This window comes from Rhea americana, unplaced genomic scaffold (assembly GCF_003343005.1).
Source record: "Rhea americana isolate MKP2758 unplaced genomic scaffold, rheAme1 scaffold_28, whole genome shotgun sequence".
NCBI lineage: Eukaryota > Metazoa > Chordata > Aves > Rheiformes > Rheidae > Rhea > Rhea americana.
In genome coordinates this window covers 6,817,373-6,834,758 of record NW_028186401.1, presented here as the reverse complement: position 1 = coordinate 6,834,758, position 17,386 = coordinate 6,817,373, and the positions used below count along the sequence as shown (strand labels likewise).

The window sequence follows — 17,386 nt, the reverse complement described above, 5'->3', positions numbered from 1 at the left end:
TTTTTTTTTTTTTTTGCCTTGGATTAAAATAACAGAACATTTAGGAGACACAAAAGGTTGATGAAAGAGGGAATAAGCCTTCCTGAAGCCATAATCTCACCGCAGCACAGATCTGCAGGTATTTCAATGAGCTAAGATAGATTCCCGGATGTGTGTTAGCAGGAATATTGTTTTACTCTTTATTTTTAAGCACTAGTACTTTTCCATATTTGACTACATGAAAATAGTTAGGAGCTCTGAATCCTTCTTTTATTAGTTTATATCAGTTTTTTCCTGCCATGGCTAAATGGTTCCCTGTATCATCTCCATTACGGTTCTCTGCCATCACAAAGTACAAAGGCATAATACTTTCTTTGATTTTAATAATAATGTCCTCTGTTTATATTATGCTTTTCATTGCAAAGACTCCCAAGGCTATTTGCAGATGGTTGGATCAAGACTATTCCTGTAAACTCTTCTAATCCGAATAACATTTTGCAAAACCAGGCTACAATACCCTAAATCCTGATCCTGCTGGTGTCAAGATCATTCTTTTTGCATTACCTTTGGTAGGAACAATATGCACTTAGGAGAATTGATTTAACCTTCCCTAAAATGCAAGCACACCCAGAGCRAACCGCAGCGGCTGCCTTAAGCAGTTCTGCATCGAATCATTTTGCAAGTTGTGAAGTCAAACAGCGCACATACCTGAACCAGCAGGAGAATGCTAACGAATCAGAACGTAATTACCCTGGAAGACTGGAAATTAGGGCAGACCATGGGTTAACACCCTTGCTCTTACGAAAAGTGTAACACGAGCAACGGGTGATCAGCCAGCAGCGGTTTAGTCCAGCACAGCAACTTCTCACACCACCCTGAGCAAGAGCAAGGAGAAGGCCACCTTGGAGCTCACCAAGGAGCTCCTTGGCTTTTCCCTGGGACTGGGTGTTCTGGCTGCTCCTTTTTTATGCTCCGGCAGCAGCTGGGGCTGGAGACTCACAAAATGCTCTATGAGTGCYGCACAGAGGCGAGCAGCACAGGTGTTTCAGGGAAAAAGAAGCTTGACAAAACAAACAAAACAAGATTACTTTTTAATCAAAAAATTCCTTCCCAAAGTATTCAGGACTTTCACAAAAGAATGAAGCAATGAAGTTTTAGGACAAARAGGGAAAAAGAAAACCTCAAATTTTTGCTTTTAAAGTGATGAAAGAAGAAACAACTTCTTGGGAACCAAACAGGCACCAAAGTGAAATCACWGTCTTGGTTGTAAGGAATATGTTCTCCTCCACCTGGGACAGTAATGGGACCTTGAACCAAAAACTGATATACATTGCTGTAAAGCAGAAGCAAAGAAAGAAAAAAATAAATAAAAAGGAGCTGAAAATACTGCCAATTCTGCATCTGATCTCTGCTTAAGAGATAACAAATGAATCCTCACCAAGCTGGCCGGCTGCGCTCCTGATTTCCTTATCAACTGAATGATCTATTTCTCCAAACCTGGACTTCAGCAACCACCTGCCTTCCAGCAGGAAACGCCAGGCGGTAAAGGCAACACGTGGACAGCAGCTACCTGCACCCCGAGCTTCCACCAGAAGTTTAGCTAAATCAGTCGGAAACGGGGAGTTCAGAGCAGAGCCCGTGCTGCCACCGAAGCGCGCCGGTCAGCGGCGTTGCAGGCGCCGGCTTCGTCGCAGCGAGGACAGCGCGTTTCTGACGGGTGCTGGGGGCAGCCCGGGGACTGCAGGGGAGCTGTGCAGATCGAAACCGAGGGGCCTCTGCTTCCCCTGGATTATTTATGTTATCTGGATGTGCGGCTGCACGGTTTCGAGATAAGACCCCAAATCACTCTAGTAAAAAGTTGCTGCCTCCTCACCCTGGGGAGAAGTGGGCTGTGGCCTGAAAAAAGTCTGGCTGATCAGGGTTGGACCCCTGTTTTCTGYAAAGATTTTTCAATTTGCCTTCTTGTTTCTTTGAAAATGCAGTGGTGACATTTCTCAACCAATGCTCTAAAACTCTGTCACGCAAACCCACTGGGATTATCTGGACAAATGATACCAATGGATTTCTTGTGGCAATTCAAGGTAAAAATACGATAAGAATTTTCCCAAACCGATCATTTCACTTTCTCTCTGAGAGCATTTCACTGCACCCAAAAAAGAAAAAAATATCCTATTTCACTTCAGGCTAKTCTCTTTTTCATCGACCTTTTAGTTTATGGTTGTTTTCCCTTGTAAAGAATTTAAATTTTAGAGATAAAGTCTTTATCAAATGTTTACCAAATGATTTATTTTTCATTGGAAAAAACAGGCTCTTTTTAGGATGAAAAATTTGTAGCATGCAGCTTCTTACTGCTGAGTTAGGGTCAAAAACTTAAAATAGCTCTTCTGCTTCTAACCATCCCTGAGCCAAGAAGTTTACATTACTAGATTACACTGATATATTTTATAGTAGCAAATATACTGGTAAACACTATCCAAGTTATCTGTGCATTTTGGCTAAGAAAACACACCAGCAATTTTTAGGCCAAAAAGTCATGACGGAATAAATATATTTACCTTTTTTATGGAAGATAATAGGCTTTGCAGCCCCTAACCTGGTGAAGACAGACATTGCAGGACTCYCTGCCATTTCTGTGATATCTCTGGAGCACACAAGAACAAGCGATCTGAAAAGAAGGGCAGGAATTACCGCATGATCGCAAAACGTGACTTTTGTTAAGCATCTACAAGGCCTTTAAGCTCCAATTCAGAAAAGCACTTAAGAGCCTGCTCAACTTTATCAATATGCTTAATTCCCTTTGGTTCCAACCACGCATGAACCTCCATAAGTTTAAACCTCTGTTTAAATATGTCCCTGAATTAAACCTGTGCTTCCCATGGAATTAAACACAGCATGAATGACTGTTTGAAAGTGCATCCCCCTGGGAGAGAAARATACTCAGCTGCAGAAGAAATTCAGGTACTGTGCAGTCCTGAGACCCTGCAACTTTCTATATTTTGGGTCTGAGGTTCAGTCAAGCCTCAGTCKGACTTTGGTCCTCGATGTGCCTTAAGCCCTCAATGAATTACACCTGCAATGAATTGTAGGCACGACTGGTTGCATTTAGTTGAACGCCCAGGCTTGCAAATTATGCGTCCATAGGAGAAAATCAAGCATCAGAAGGACAGAGTCACTTTCTGCACTTTACATACAGATACATACTTACGAGCATAAATAAAGACGTAATAACTCCGGAGTGTTCAAGTCTCTGGTCATGAACTGCTCAGAAATGTCTTGGACTGAAAGTCTGTTTTCTGGTTATTTGACCTGCTTCTGTCAGCAGCCAAGAATTTATCTATAAATCTCTGTTGTTCCGTGTTTATGTGGCGACACATAAAACCACAAGGAATGTGGAACAGACACAAACAGAGATGATCCAGACCATTGCCAGCACACAGTCAAGGTAACAGAGCCGGCAGGCAGGCAGGCCTATTCGTGGCTTGCCCAGGAAAAACTGTACTGGCAAACCTGGCGCGCCTATGATTTTTCATCTGCTAAAAGACTCAAAAACAATCAGCAAGAATAAACAGAAGCCAACTCATTTCAGCAATGGAAAAATTCRTCATCAACTGCCAGAAAATTGCTGGATATCAGGATAAGTGGACAGAACTGCAAATGTCACTGCAAGGACCTTATCTACACCACACTGGAAAAAGAATTGTTAATTTAGATGGAATTCCCAGTTTTCCAGAAAATCCATCTCTGTCTGCTCTAATCTGGGCAGCCCTGTCGGAGAAACGGTGCTTCTCTTATATGTGGTTGATATTTGGTGTTTGAACACATTTAATCTTTGCCAGTTTTCTTCCGAACACGGGTTCAGGTACGAAAGTAGGTCGTTTCCTTTTCTTTGTCTGTCACCCACGTGTTGCTACACGAACTGGGCTTTCAGCGCTTTGCTTACCTCTCTTTTATAAATGTTTGAACATAGTCAGTTATTGAATTGGCAGAATTTTCATCACTAGCTGTGTCAAAGTGCCGCCTACTCATGACTGCTCCTGAACATGCATCCAGCACCACGAAGAATATCCCACGGCTACTGAACAGGAAAATTTTACCATTTATCTGCAACAAAAGCAGAGGTAAGTTTCATGGAGGCAGGCAGTAAATGACAGAGAAGCTTCAGATTTTGATCCTGCTTTTTCATAAGATGGAAGTTACAAGCAAGGAAAACTCCAAGGGTTTACATCCTATAATTTTAAATGCGCAATTAGCACAGATGAAGTGAAATCACTTACAGCTGGTGAGTCACRGGAGGCAGGCAACAGCTTATTTCTCATTGACTCTGGTAAGCCCAATGGGGTATTAAAACAAGAGAAATAAGGTTGTCTATATCTTTTGTACATCGAGAAGATAAAGTTGGGAAGCTGAGAATCCCATGAGTAAAACGCTTAGTCTAGTCTTAATACAGGTTCTTCTCACGTAAGTTGAAATTACTGTCACTTAGCAAAGCAGATTTGACCAAGTAGCAAAGGAGAGGTATTGGGACAGTGGATGGGGAATAGGAGCAAAAAAMCAGACATTTTTATTTTCCCTGGAAATGTGACTATCAAAAAGTTTCAAAATCAAAATATTTCTTCTTGGTACTGCTGTCCCAGTTCCTCGAGGAAGATGTAGCACAAGTGGCTCGTATTCGCCACCTTTCCTATAGCAAGGGTTCCCTCCTCGGATTACATCTCTCATGATGCACCATGATCTTCGTGTTTAGCAGGCTAAGGGCTCTCTGAGGTGSCAAGCCCTGGTGCATCTCCAGAGCATCCCTGTGAGCCAGCCCAGCCATGGGGACAGACACCGCACAACCTCCTCCAAGCCCACCAAGTGTGCTGTGGCCAGGCGGTGAGAAACCTCAGCCTAGGYGAACACGAGCAGCTGGCAAAATAAAAGCCCGCTGAGCACCTGGCTCCCCACTGCACACTCCCAGTGCCTCCTCTGCACCAGCCCACGACTCGGGTCCTGCACTGGGAGCGGGACCAGGGCACTGCGAAGGGCTTCGGCACCTGGGGTGGCTTCCCATCACTCTGCAGCTGCCCRAGCCCTTGTGCCAGCATGTGGGAGAAGGTGGGAACATGTAGTTGAGGGCAGGATGAGGGAGAGTRAGACTGTCCGTCCCTCTCCTTAAAAAGAAAATTATTTCAAACTTTGTGGAAGCTTAGATTGTAAACTTAAAATATTTTTTAAGATTTGAGTTTCATTTGGCAAAACAAGAACAAAACACCTGCCTCAGAAGTATGGGGCTTCTCTTCTTYATTCCGTTCTTTCTATATTTCTTCAACTTTTCAAGGCTGAGGGTAAGAACTCCCTTTCAAATGCTAGTCCTTATTGTTTGCCTAGCCCAGCCCTTAATTCAGCTAAGAGTACATGTGTCTGAAATAAAACTTCCTTTGGAAAACAATGGTTTGAATTAAAGCTTTGGAAAATGCAAAGAGGCTTTGTGGAAACCCCTGGCTTTGCCACCTCGCTGAGCGGGCCTGGCTACGAACAAAGAGCCTGGAAGTGCTGCGCACACGCGGGGCTTTGCGATTCCCCGCAGGTAAGGAGGATGCTTCCTCAAATAACTCCTACTTGCTAACGGTTTTGAATTAATTTTTGACAATGCAGCCAGTGCACATGGCAAGGAATCTTGGCTGCTCTGATTCCTTAAGGACGCTGAACTAGCTTTGCTTGGCATTCGTTAGCAATGATTGCAATTCGGTAGCATGAGGCATGTTAACCTGGAAAGCGTCCTGGCAAACACGGTTCCGTAGTCACCCTTCTCCATCTAGGCAGACACGTAAAAGAGRTGTAGGGACAACCTGACAACTCCAAACTCTTTCAGTAGGGAAAATACAGTTAATTTTAATTTTTAGTGCAGTGCCAGCAAACAGAATTATAAAAACAAACTTGTTTTTGTTCCCCGAGTCCTTTGTAAACAGTGACTTTTGGTGTGCTTTTTTCCCTCATTCCTCTATATTAGAGTGGTGGTGTTAATTCTTCTTTTGAGGTGATAAAAGGCTTCCCTCCACCCCCTCAAGGGCTCAAATCCTCATCTGAATAGAATAAGAACTCCTAGCTGCTTTAATGGAGCTAATTATAGAGGAGAACAATGTAGCTGGATCTTCCAGCGGAACATCCCGTTTCCGCTCSTCAAGGCTCAGCAAGGTTTTGCAGCAACGCTCATTGAAGATAAAGATTCCCCTGTTTAACCACCATTTCAAATGTAGTAAAACATGTACCTTAATGAACGCAGACATCAAGTGGTTTTGTATGTCAGCTGTGCCGAGAGACTGGATTTGTATTCTTACGTACTTGACTGAGGGTTTGCTAGTGATAGCAAGCTGCAATTACATGGAAGACAGAAACTTAAAAACTGACTTGCTAACTAGTTTTCATCAATAAAATGACCTCAGGTACCAATGTTCATAGAATCATAGAATCATAGAATCAGTAAGGTTGGAAGGGACCTCTGGAGATCATCTAGTCCAACCTCCCTGCTCAGCAGGGTCACCTAGAGCATGGTAGACAGGGTTGCGTCCAGGCGGGCCTTGAAGATCTCCAGAGAAGGAGACTCCACAACCTCTCTGGGCARCCTGTTCATATGTATGATTGCAAAACTTTAAGAATTCACTTTTTTAGATTATGGTCCTTGTTCACATATAAGAGCTCCTTAGCAAGACAGCTTTTATCAAAGCATCATGGCAATGTTGGTTGGCAAGGACCTCTGGAGGCCATGCAGTCCACTTGCCCACAAAATAAGTTAAAAAGTTGAATATGAATTTCAGATATTTTGCCTGGCTATAAAAYGAGTACGAGTCTGAAACAATTCTACGGGATTTACACCTTCGACACCCTCCCATCCATATGTTACTTGATGCCAGTTGGACTTGCAAGCAAGGGAGAATTCCCTAGGATTTCCTCCTGTACACCACAAAAACTAATTGACTTTATGCAGATGCACATWCACTGCACAACATAAATGCCGCTTAATGCTTAACGCAAAGCAAGCTGCCAGGCGGTACCTGAGGGGCCCCACAGGCCCTGCACGGCTCGGCCAGGCGCTGGGACGTGGGGTGCCAGGGAGCTGCAGGCTGGCTGCTATGCTCCGGGAACGGGTTTGGGGCACAGCTCCAGGAGGCCCCCGTGGACATCTCTGCTGTGATCTTAACACGTTCGCAGCCTTGCTCAGAGCAATAGCTGTGTCCTTCCCGAGCTTCGTGGGCTTGCAGGTGAACAAATAGGTACCTACAGATGAGAGCAAATTTAGGGGTCAAAGCCACTGCGTGTTTAGAGGAAAGCTTGACCAGGGACAGGGTCAGTGCTTGCTGAATTGCATTAGCTCTCCCATTTCCTAGCRTCACAAAATAACTCTGTCTTATGGTTGTTAATACAGCACCCGAGCAAACTGTGCTTGGAGAAGGGGGCCTGGAAGGATGAAGGAGAGCTCCCCTCTCCTCCTGGCACGCCAAGACCGGCGGCGCTTGCYGCGTACCCAGTGCGTGCCGGTATGCCCAAGCTGGCCACCTTCGCCGTGCCAGCTCGGCACGGGGCCGTCTCCACCCTACCCTGTCCCCAAAGCGCGGGGGAACCCCGCAATGGCAAGAGGAGCCTCGGTGCTCACCCTACCATGCAAAGAGGGACTCGCTTGCGTGGAAACATCAGCATCTCCCAACGCGGCGCTGCACTGCACGGCCCTGGTGCGCGCGGGCGCAGCCTAGCCCTCGGCACGCGTGCCAAACGCTCGCAGGCAGCCAGATCCTCTGGCCTTTCGAGTTCATTTTTTCTAGCTGTTCTAAGCTGTTTTCAGTCGTGTCTAGTTTGTAACTCAGGCCGAGGAAATTATATAAACAGCTCAGCTCGGCTTCAGGATCAAAAAGATGCCTGAGCTTTAAAGGCATTTTTCTTTCTTCTCTTTTTAAAAATAAATATTTATTTCCATTTTCTAGAAGCAAGATTGAGTAAGCTTGGTTCCTCGCCAAGGACCCAGCACGTGGGGTTAAAAAAAGAAGGGGAAACATCCCACTTGTTATGAAATCAAGTCTAAAAAACAACAACAGGAAAAGAAAAAAGCCAATCCCCTAACTTCTATCCTCTGAAAGGCTAAAAAAAGCAATGCTGAATTAAACAAAGAATCAAAAGGCTGATACTGCCAGAATTAAGTTAGGTTAGACYCATCAATCTGCACATACCAGGTCCAGATGGCTGCTGGCAGTTTGTGGCTCTGCCCGCACAGACCCTCACATGTAACTGTTTTCCCTACTCTTCACTAGTAAACAACCCTTTTACAGAACTTGGGTGACATTTTATTATCCCCCCAAAAAGGAGGATTAATTAGCAAGTTGTTGTTCCACAGTTCCTATCCTGAGCGAGACTTGCCTGTCGCCGAGGCCTGGYGAGCAAGGAARGCATTCCGGGAGCTGATTGCTCATATGTTGTGATTGAACGAATAAATATGCCCCGTTTTATTTTAAAAWCTGGCATTTGTGGATTGATTTCCGAGTGAGCTGTTTAGTTAGGTAAAGCATCATGAGACCCATGGTTAGACCACAAAAACAGTTTTTTCCTTCCCCAACTATTTTAGCTGACCRAGAAACACAGTTTCGTAATATGTTTTTATAACCAAAGGTGTTCTAGATTCTTTCAAGGGTAGTATTAATATTACTCATTTTTGGTACTGGTACATTTTTGGCCTCTAGAGTTCCCAGTAATAAGCCCCAAAGACAGGGAGATAAGTAGATAGGTAAATAAATGCACATTCGCTCCTCTGAAAAGCTGAGAATAAATGAAGTTGGCCTCAGCTACAGCCCCACTGCACGTTCGTGTGTCGTACGACGGGCAAGTCTGGCCGGGAGAAGCTTTTGCCCTGCCTGAAGGTGGTGACTCATGTCCCATGGGAGAACCGAGGGCAGAATGTGGGAAAAATCTTGACTCCTGCTGACTTGCACCTAGTCTCACACTTGGATATGGTGCACGGGGCTTAATGTAGTTGTGATGCCTGCCGGAGACTTGCACGTGGAATTCAGGCACRGAAGTGTATCATCTACCCGAAGGATTTTTTTAAATATTCCTTGAGGAGCAACTGGTGCACGTTCTCTAGCACTCATTTTATGACTTCAAAATAAGAAATGTGCTAAGACACTTTCCTTCTTTTAAACAAACTATTATTAGAGAGTGTTAATTTAAAAAGTCTCTCGTCAATATGAAGCAGCTGAAATTTCCCAAACTATCTCAGTGCTGGAGTCACGAGAGGGCTCGTCGTCATGGTCCTTTGAGATGAACGGATTTTACCAAATATTTACACCAGACCCACCGCTCCAGCAGTACGAACACCCGCTGCCAGGATGCCTCAAAGGAGATAGGGCTGGGYGCAAAATAAGCCATTTGCTTACCAGCAATGCAAGGCACTGCTCAGTGGTACAGAGGTAGACCTAGACCAGAGGCTCCAGTCTGCAACTGCATTTTTGCCTGAAATCCAGTGAGAGCAGCATGTGAGATGGCCGCACCAAATTTTAACTGGGAGAGAAGGAGAGCAGGTGCTGGGGCAGGTGAGCGGGATCCCCAGCGTCGGCCGCGTCGCTCCACTCACCCTGACGCCCGGTCGAAGTAGAAGAGCCGCTCGCCGGTGCCACCGAGAGCGCCGTCCCGGGAGGCAGCCGCCACGTAGTGCTTTACGCTGTGCACCGTCCCCGTCCGTCGCTGGTAGACGTCCGCCACCACATGGAAAACGGCTTCCTGGGGATAACAGAGGGCAACGTGCAGCCAGTCTCCTCTGTCAGCAGAAAAGGGGAGGCAGAGGGAAAGAGAGAAAAAATGCTTAAGAGCCTGCAAACAGGAGAGATGKTCTTCAGCCAAGAGCTTAATCTTCAGGGGAAAAACAAAGAAATGCCCTTGGAGGTTCTCCTCCTCCTTAAAAAGAAAAAAAAAATCCTCAAAGCCAAAGAAAAGCAGAGTTTAATTTTCTTTGTCTAGAAACAACGGCTGCTTATTATGAGAGATGTGATCCAGAGACCCTGATTGACCTCGGAGGACTCCTAGTCAGGTGCCAAGACTGCTTAAAAACAGCGACTTTCTCTCCCCGACCCCCTAAGGCTGAGGTATGACCAGTCGCTTATCCGTGACCACGTCCTGCGGCACCCTGGGCTCATTTCAGTGCATCTAGAGCTGCTGCAGGAGAGGGAACCAGGATCCAGCAGACATTTCCCCAGGGGCAYGGATTCAGGAATTACAAAGTAATCTCTGACTTGAACCAGAGCCATGGTTTAGAGAGACCTGCTTCCTCCACTTTGCAGTAAAGTTTATTATTATGGTTTCCATTCAAATCTCTCTCTCCCCTGCTCTCTCTTCAACATTCATAGTTTAGAGTAACTAAGGCCAAAGTTAAATGGTCTTTTAACTTTTGTCTACCAGAATTTTGGCCTGCATTTTTACATCAGCCAAACAACTGCCCCTATGGCTTTCCTTTGCCCTCTGATTTGCTTCGCCACCCTTGATGAGATTAAAACTGGCTCCAAACTATAAACCTATGTTTCAAGGAGTAGAGCCAAAGGTGTCAGTGTGGTGCAATTCCAACACTGATGGGAAGGCTCCTCCACAAAATCCCAACGCCCTGTCCTTCCCAGGTACTCCACCAGGAAGGTGCTCCCTGAGGCTRCCAAACACAGCAGAAAGCCACAAGCAGGTTACACTTGCAAACAAAAAACGAATACCAAGATACTGAGCTTAAATATTTTTTTTCTCTCCAGCCTCTGAAGTGGCTCAATGTGCCCCAWGCAGGTGTCTAAACTTGTGGCTAACCTTCCTTATATTACCAGAAGCCATCCAGGCTTTAAACATATCTTTTTAATTACCTAATTTCCCAGTTAAAATGTGAGAATATAAATTTGGCTTAGAGATAGACAAACAAAACCTTCGTCAGCTGTCTTTCAGGGTCCTACAAGGCTGTGCAAGACAAGGTTTCTGCAAAGGCTCTACTGAAATGACCCGTCATCCACAGGGAGCAATAAATGAGGGGAAACCCCTTTGATTTGGAGACATCTGGGAGTCTACATGCCTAGACCTCTACTTTGCATTATACATGAACAGTGCAAGAGCAAAGCTCTGTCAATCTTCTGTTTTTCTCATTAAAGCAAAAGAACACCATATCTACAAGATGGAAGGGGGGATAGGCTGTTCTAAAATAATAAATCAAAGCCATACAAAGACCTATYGGCTTAAGCCAAATACTGCCCTCTAGATTTTAAGTGACTCCAGCTGTGTCCTAACACAGGACAGAGAGAAATGGATGTATTTTCAGATGATTTGGCCTCTGACTAGAGGAAATGAAAGAAATGCACCAGAGCCATTTTTAGGACAGAGTCCCAGGACATTCAGCTGTTTCATAAGGGTGATTTGCATTGCCTTAGCACATTTCATCCCCTGAAGACACTGTCACAAAAAGACCTCGTCATCTCCCTCGAACTCTGGGAACCAGCTTCAGTGCAGTGTTATGCTGACTGCCACTTCCCCAGGGAACAAGAAAGGCACAAGAAAARGAAATTGGAGGGTGAAGGGAAAAAAGCGTGAAAAAACCACAGCTGTGACTGTCTTGAGTCTCCAGGCAGTTGGGAATATGATTGCTAGAGCCTATTGTGCATGTGAGCAGGCTGAGTGAAATACTGAAATATATTATATCAAGACTGAGAAGATCAAATGAAAAGCATCTACTTTGGAGTTTGTGGAGGAAGAGATGGGAATAAGTACATTCCCACAACAAAATGCAAATATAGAAGAGTAAGGCAGTTGTTTTCTCTCTTAGTGGCATTAAACAGCTTCCCACTTAGTTCTTTACTTTGGTTCTGTTTCTTCAGCTTGTATAGAAGCCATTGTAAACCCTCTCCCATATATCTGGCAGTGGTGCTGAATTAGCTTCCGCTATATCTAGGAAAAGCAAAGCAAGGAACAACAGAGCTACTGAGAGATGGCCTGCAGGACTCTGCCTCCTGGTATCAGGCAACCAGATAGGGCTTAGATGCCTTTCTTCCAGTTACTGCCATAACTGAAGGAGAAATGCAACCTCAGGCTACGAGCTGTAATCAGGCATGGAGGGTTTGAAGACTGTGTTCAAAGGGAAACAGAAGTGCGTGTGCCTTCCTCGGCCACTGCACTGGCCACAGAGGACCTTCTGCCTGGATCTCAGGTGCAGAAAGCCTTTCTCTTTCTGAGGCTGGTCAATTAAATACGACTCCTCATTTATTTCTGTACTTAAACCTCTTTGTTCTCTTTTCTACCTCTTTGTTTCTTTTCTACTTGCTACTTTGGAGTGAATATTTGCAGAAAGARGAAGAAAAATTTGACCTATCCCAAATGCCCTGTAAGGACAGAAGTCCTTGTCCTGCCGCTCTGAGCACTGGCATAATGTCACTTGGGATCTTCACTAATACAAATTGCACTAGCAGTCGGTAGGTCTAGTGCTATCAGTCACTTTTTGAGACATCTCTGTTTTCAAGAAGAGAAAACACTGAAATCACAATACATCCCAAACTATGAATTCAGAGTAATGTCAGACCCTTGCCTCAGTCCCTGGGAGCATCTGTAGCTTTACTTTCTCTTATGCGCAAAGATTTGCACGAACAAAAGGTGGAAAAATCATTTAAAATACAAGAGTAGGAGCAACATACAAAATGCTGTYAAATGTAGTGAAGAGCAAGATCCTTCTTTCTTTTCATTCTCAGGAATTTTTTGCAAGAGAAACAAAAATATGTTTGGGTGGAATGCTCGACTTTTTTGAAATAGCTGTCACCTTAAGTGATRGTCATATTACCATGTATAGAAAACTTTTGAGCTATTTAAGATGTTTTCACCCCAAAACTAAATAATTGCATCTGCTATCTTTTCTAGTGATAAAGTTCAGCTTATTTTAGATATAAGGAATAATTTTCTTTCTTTTTTTCTTGTTCGCTTTTAATTAGGCCAGCATTTTCCTATGTGTTTTTACCCAAAAATTGGCATTTGAAGAAGTGAAACTAAATATGTGCTAGAACAAAGTTGCTGCTTAGTGAGTCGTAACAGTTTCAAACACTACTCTGAAAATGTTAAATGGTCTGCTGAAATGGTCAGCCTGTATCAGATGTGACACTCCTGCCCTGTTACCGTCATTCAGCAATCCACACAGTGTGTTTCATGTATTTTCATCAACGTATTTAGCCTGTTTTTTTTCCTTTTGGAGATGGCTGGGTGAAACAAACCCAAGAAGCCATTCTGTTTTTTGAACCAAGATATTGACATTTGCAGCTCTGGCTCCTTCAGTTGAAGCAAAAGCACCAAGCAAAATRTTAAAAAAGTATCCTTGTGTTTTGGCAATGACCAATAAATGGGATAACTGAAAGCAAAAAAAAATAATAAAATAAAATTAAAAAAAAAGGRGAGACAAAAAAGCAGGGAAGAGATTTCTTGTTCTTGGACAAGCGATAGATACATGTCTGCACATACACATATACATACCTCATTTATAGGTTTCAAAACAACCCCTATGATTAAACCCCCAACTCTCAAAAGCAAAGAAACTCAAAGAAACGTGATGAAGGCAAAGGAAGAAGCAGTCCTTTGCCTTCTACTCCTGAAGACTCCTGTAAGCGGTGGGGGCTAAAGAGAGTCACATAACTCGGAGGTGGGCTCCGGCTGCAGCAGACTTAGCAAGAGTGTGTGTCAGGGGCTTCCTCCTCCAGGGAGGGGACCAATGAACACCAGTTAAATATTGTGAATGCATCCCTTGACTGTCTAGGATGGAGCATCAGCCCTGGGAAAATGGGCATGATCTGGTGCTGGGGTTGCTGGTTATACCAGACAACAATCCTAGCTGTGTTTTAGCCAAGGGAACTTCTAAGCTGATGAATATTATTCTAGAAAACAACTCCCACCATCTTTGTTGACATGGTGTGTCACGTAGCTGATGACCATGGAAGTGCAGAGTCCAAGTCCTGATCTCACTGATGAAAATCTGGGGTAAGCCAGTGAGGAATGCAGCGTACAACTGAAAAATTACTTATTTTTTCCTTGAGTTTGAAAAAACAAGAGACTCTCATCCAGTGAGTCARCTTCCCCCCAACTGTTATTATTCCTATTTAAAAACGATTCCTCTGATATTTTGGTCAGACCTACGTGTGTTGAATTTTCAGAGGGAATGAGACAACTGAGAATTTGAAACTTTCCCTTTCATAAAATGAGAACCAGGCATAAGTCCTCATGTGYGACTTCTGTATGTTTGTCTCTCACAGACCAAACTTTGCACTTCAAAAGGCAAAAAAGGCAGAGGCCTYCATTCAGCCTCCAGCCCGTGCCAGGAACAAATCACAGGTGGTCACTACTCCACGCTCTCAAGGAGAACACAACTGATTTTTCTCTCCAAAAACATCTCTCAACCTCACAAGAACCTGTCCCGTGCCAGGTAATCTCCTCTGGCACAAAACTCCCATTCAACAAGCCACCTCTGGCCAAACCAGCATCCCTGTCCAACCTGGGGAAAACAGAGTGGGAAATATCCATGCCTCTCACTGCTACTGAGATGGCATGAACAGCTGCAAGGAACCGGATCACGTCCTCACCACCCTCTCGCTGTCCAAGCTCTGTTCCTCGAGTCCCCATTTCCCATCAGCTCGCTGGCACTGTCACTCACTCTTCCTCTTCTGCTATACTTCTTTTAAGGTTCTGCCTTCAACTCAAGTCCATTAAACACATCCACCCCCCCCTCCACCCAAAGACAAATACAGCTACTAGGCAAAACTCCAACAATTTTTTTCCAGGACCTTGTTATTCAGGCTAGACACTTCTGTAAGACAGCTTGCTACAGGGCTGCTAACAAGTTAGGTATGTGTTTAGTTAACTAGGGTTGTGTGTATTGAGATTTAAATGCCTTTCTTAAATGTTACCATTTAAGATATGCCAATTGGCAAAAAATTCAAAACCATGGCCCATTTTCAAATATAAACTGAAATTTTTATTTTTACCCAAGTGCCTCCTTAGGCAAAAGGAATAATTTTAGCTTTCCAAACTTCAACAAATTATATAACGGATCCTGCCCTGAGGTACACTCCTACTGTTCCTCATGAAACCAAGCTCTTGGTCAGGCAGCATTTAGCTTACAGACAATTGAGTTCAAGCGAAAATAAGAACTTCCTGTATTTAAACACAGCATATCATCTTATCATCTTTGATGTTTTTTCCTACCCCACATGCTTTCTTGCAGGAATCGCACAACAATTCTATTTGTCTCTCTTTTTAACAAGTTCCCAAGCACTACCTTGCTGGCTATCGTGTGCATTTTCCTGTTGATGTACTCAGAGACACGTGTAAGGTCAGTGGAGGCTGGTGGCCCAGAGGAACCCAGAGCCGTGGTCCTGGGTCAGGAGAAGGGTGAAAACAAAGACAAACCTGCAGATTTTGTGGGCTGGACTTGGAAGGGACAAGAGGTGGGGTCTGCCTCGGACACCTGGGCCCGTTTGATGCTTGGATTGCTCTGATTTGTCCTGTGAAATGATCTGCTTCATGTGGATGTCCCTCCTCAGAGCCACCTTGTTAATCATGTCCCTGCCACTAGGCCAGCTGTGAGCATATGCCACAGTGAGCAGAGAGCAGCAAGGGCTGCACATGCAAAGAGGCAAAGATGTTCTTTTTAGGATCACTCAAACACAGAAATACCAGTCTCCCTTTTGGCCCAGCCATGCCAAAATGCTACAAAGTACAAGCTACTGTCTTGGCAAATGTCTTAGCTTTCCTCCGTTTTTAAAAATATCTTTCATTCACTAATACTTGTACAGCAAAGGGTATTCAAAAAGGCAAAAGGGAGTGTAAATATATCTGCTGACTGCTGTGGTGGTTGGAGGATTAATTTTGAATTAGAGATGCTATTGAGGGGAAAACTATGAAACCCAAGTAGCCCTTACTTATTATTATGGAAATAGCACTGGTGTTACCCAGGTCTAGAGGGTCTAGCTCAGAACMCCAGTACATACAAATAACAAGAAAGCAGTCCCAGACTTAAACTTTAGCTCCACTTTGAAATACTAATTTCATCTTCCTGTGCATTTATCAATCTGGGAAGCAAAGGCAAAAGCTCAGATAGTAATTAAGCTGAAAAAGAAACAATTTAGGAAATATCCATAAACTGGGTGAGTCTGCAACAAGCACATTCTAGTCTTGTCTCATTATCTTTGTTTTCCTCCAGACCTTATCACTACTAAAGAATTTAATCGCAAAAATGACAAGTAGCTGAAAGAATGAATCAGACTGGCATTGAAGAAAAGTCAGAGGAAAAACACCCACCTACACAGCCCTGGAAAAGACAAATATAACTAGTCTGCTGGTGTTTCAGTGTGGACGTGCACTGAAATCTCCACCTCTGGATGATGTGGGTCGCAACATCCTGAAGGCTTCGTGTCACCACGCGTCTGAAGGCCCCACTGCTTTTACTCTAGACACAAGCTCATTCCAGGCTCTTGAATCTTCAAATAATTAAGATTATTTCCTCATGAATATGGCAACAAGCCCCAGTGCAGAACGCAATCCAGTGAACACGGGGATATAGTGCTCCTACGCCTGTCCCCTGCAAATGCAGCACCATGCAGAAAGGTTGGGCATGCGCCAAAGCGCAAGCACAGACATCTGCTCTTTCATTTGCTTTTGATGAGAAATCTGGCCAACCCCTRCCATAAAATCTTGGGAAAAACTCTTGTAGGGATCCAGCTCCTGCAATAAGGCAGGGAACATCAACATTACAAGCTTCAGTGCATGCCTGGTGTCTCTCTAAGWGAAGCTAACACGGGGCTGGAGTCTAAACCTGGGGAAGGCCACCTTACACTTTCCCTTGGAGCCAGTGTCCATCAGGAGAACTGGCGAAACGCCTGCTCATAGGGCTGTGACACCCAAGTTGCAGAAAACACCCCTCTTTACATGACCAGTTGTTCACATATACCCTGAAATTCTCTCTGTTGACTCAGCAGAGAACCGTAATAAGGGAAAATGCTTCCCTCTGAGCCTTAATAGACCAAGCATACGGATATTTGTCTGTGCTCTTAAAACACAAGGAAAGTTTAATCTAATTGCCACTGCTTTTCAGACCGTTTCCACAACGCAATTTATTACACAATACTTCAGATATGTGCTTTGAGGAGACTTAATTCTTATCTTTAGATCTTCTGATAACACAAATAAGTCAGACTGATTTACTGAACTACCCTGTGCCTTTGATAACAGTATTTGCCTTAGCTTATTCTGCAGTTAGAAAATTTGCACACACACAGAGACTAGGTCATTAAACTGAAAGATTTAATTTCTGGCTTTGCTTACTGTATAAAGTGCCAATCTTTGAACAGTTTTCTAGCACCTGAACAGAAGCACTTCCTTGCAACCAATGTTTTCCATGCTC

General features: G+C 44.1%; 2 protein-coding genes across 2 annotated transcripts in view; both read right to left on the bottom strand.

Moving 5' to 3' along the window:
• Window positions 1-17,386, bottom strand: part of LOC146593828 (cell surface hyaluronidase CEMIP2-like) — a 55,508-nt gene that overhangs the window by 474 nt on the left and 37,648 nt on the right. Inside the window, exons 18-22 of the mRNA XM_085308721.1 lie at window positions 9,575-9,757; window positions 7,011-7,233; window positions 6,228-6,329; window positions 3,920-4,080; window positions 2,535-2,644 (exon numbers count right to left, since the gene is read on the bottom strand). Coding sequence (XP_085164847.1) covers window positions 2,535-2,644; window positions 3,920-4,080; window positions 6,228-6,329; window positions 7,011-7,233; window positions 9,575-9,757 — 779 coding nt within the window. The remainder of the gene's footprint in view (window positions 1-2,534; window positions 2,645-3,919; window positions 4,081-6,227; window positions 6,330-7,010; window positions 7,234-9,574; window positions 9,758-17,386) is intronic.
• Window positions 1-17,386, bottom strand: part of CEMIP (cell migration inducing hyaluronidase 1) — a 119,475-nt gene that overhangs the window by 67,169 nt on the left and 34,920 nt on the right. The gene's annotated exons all lie outside the window — the stretch shown is intronic.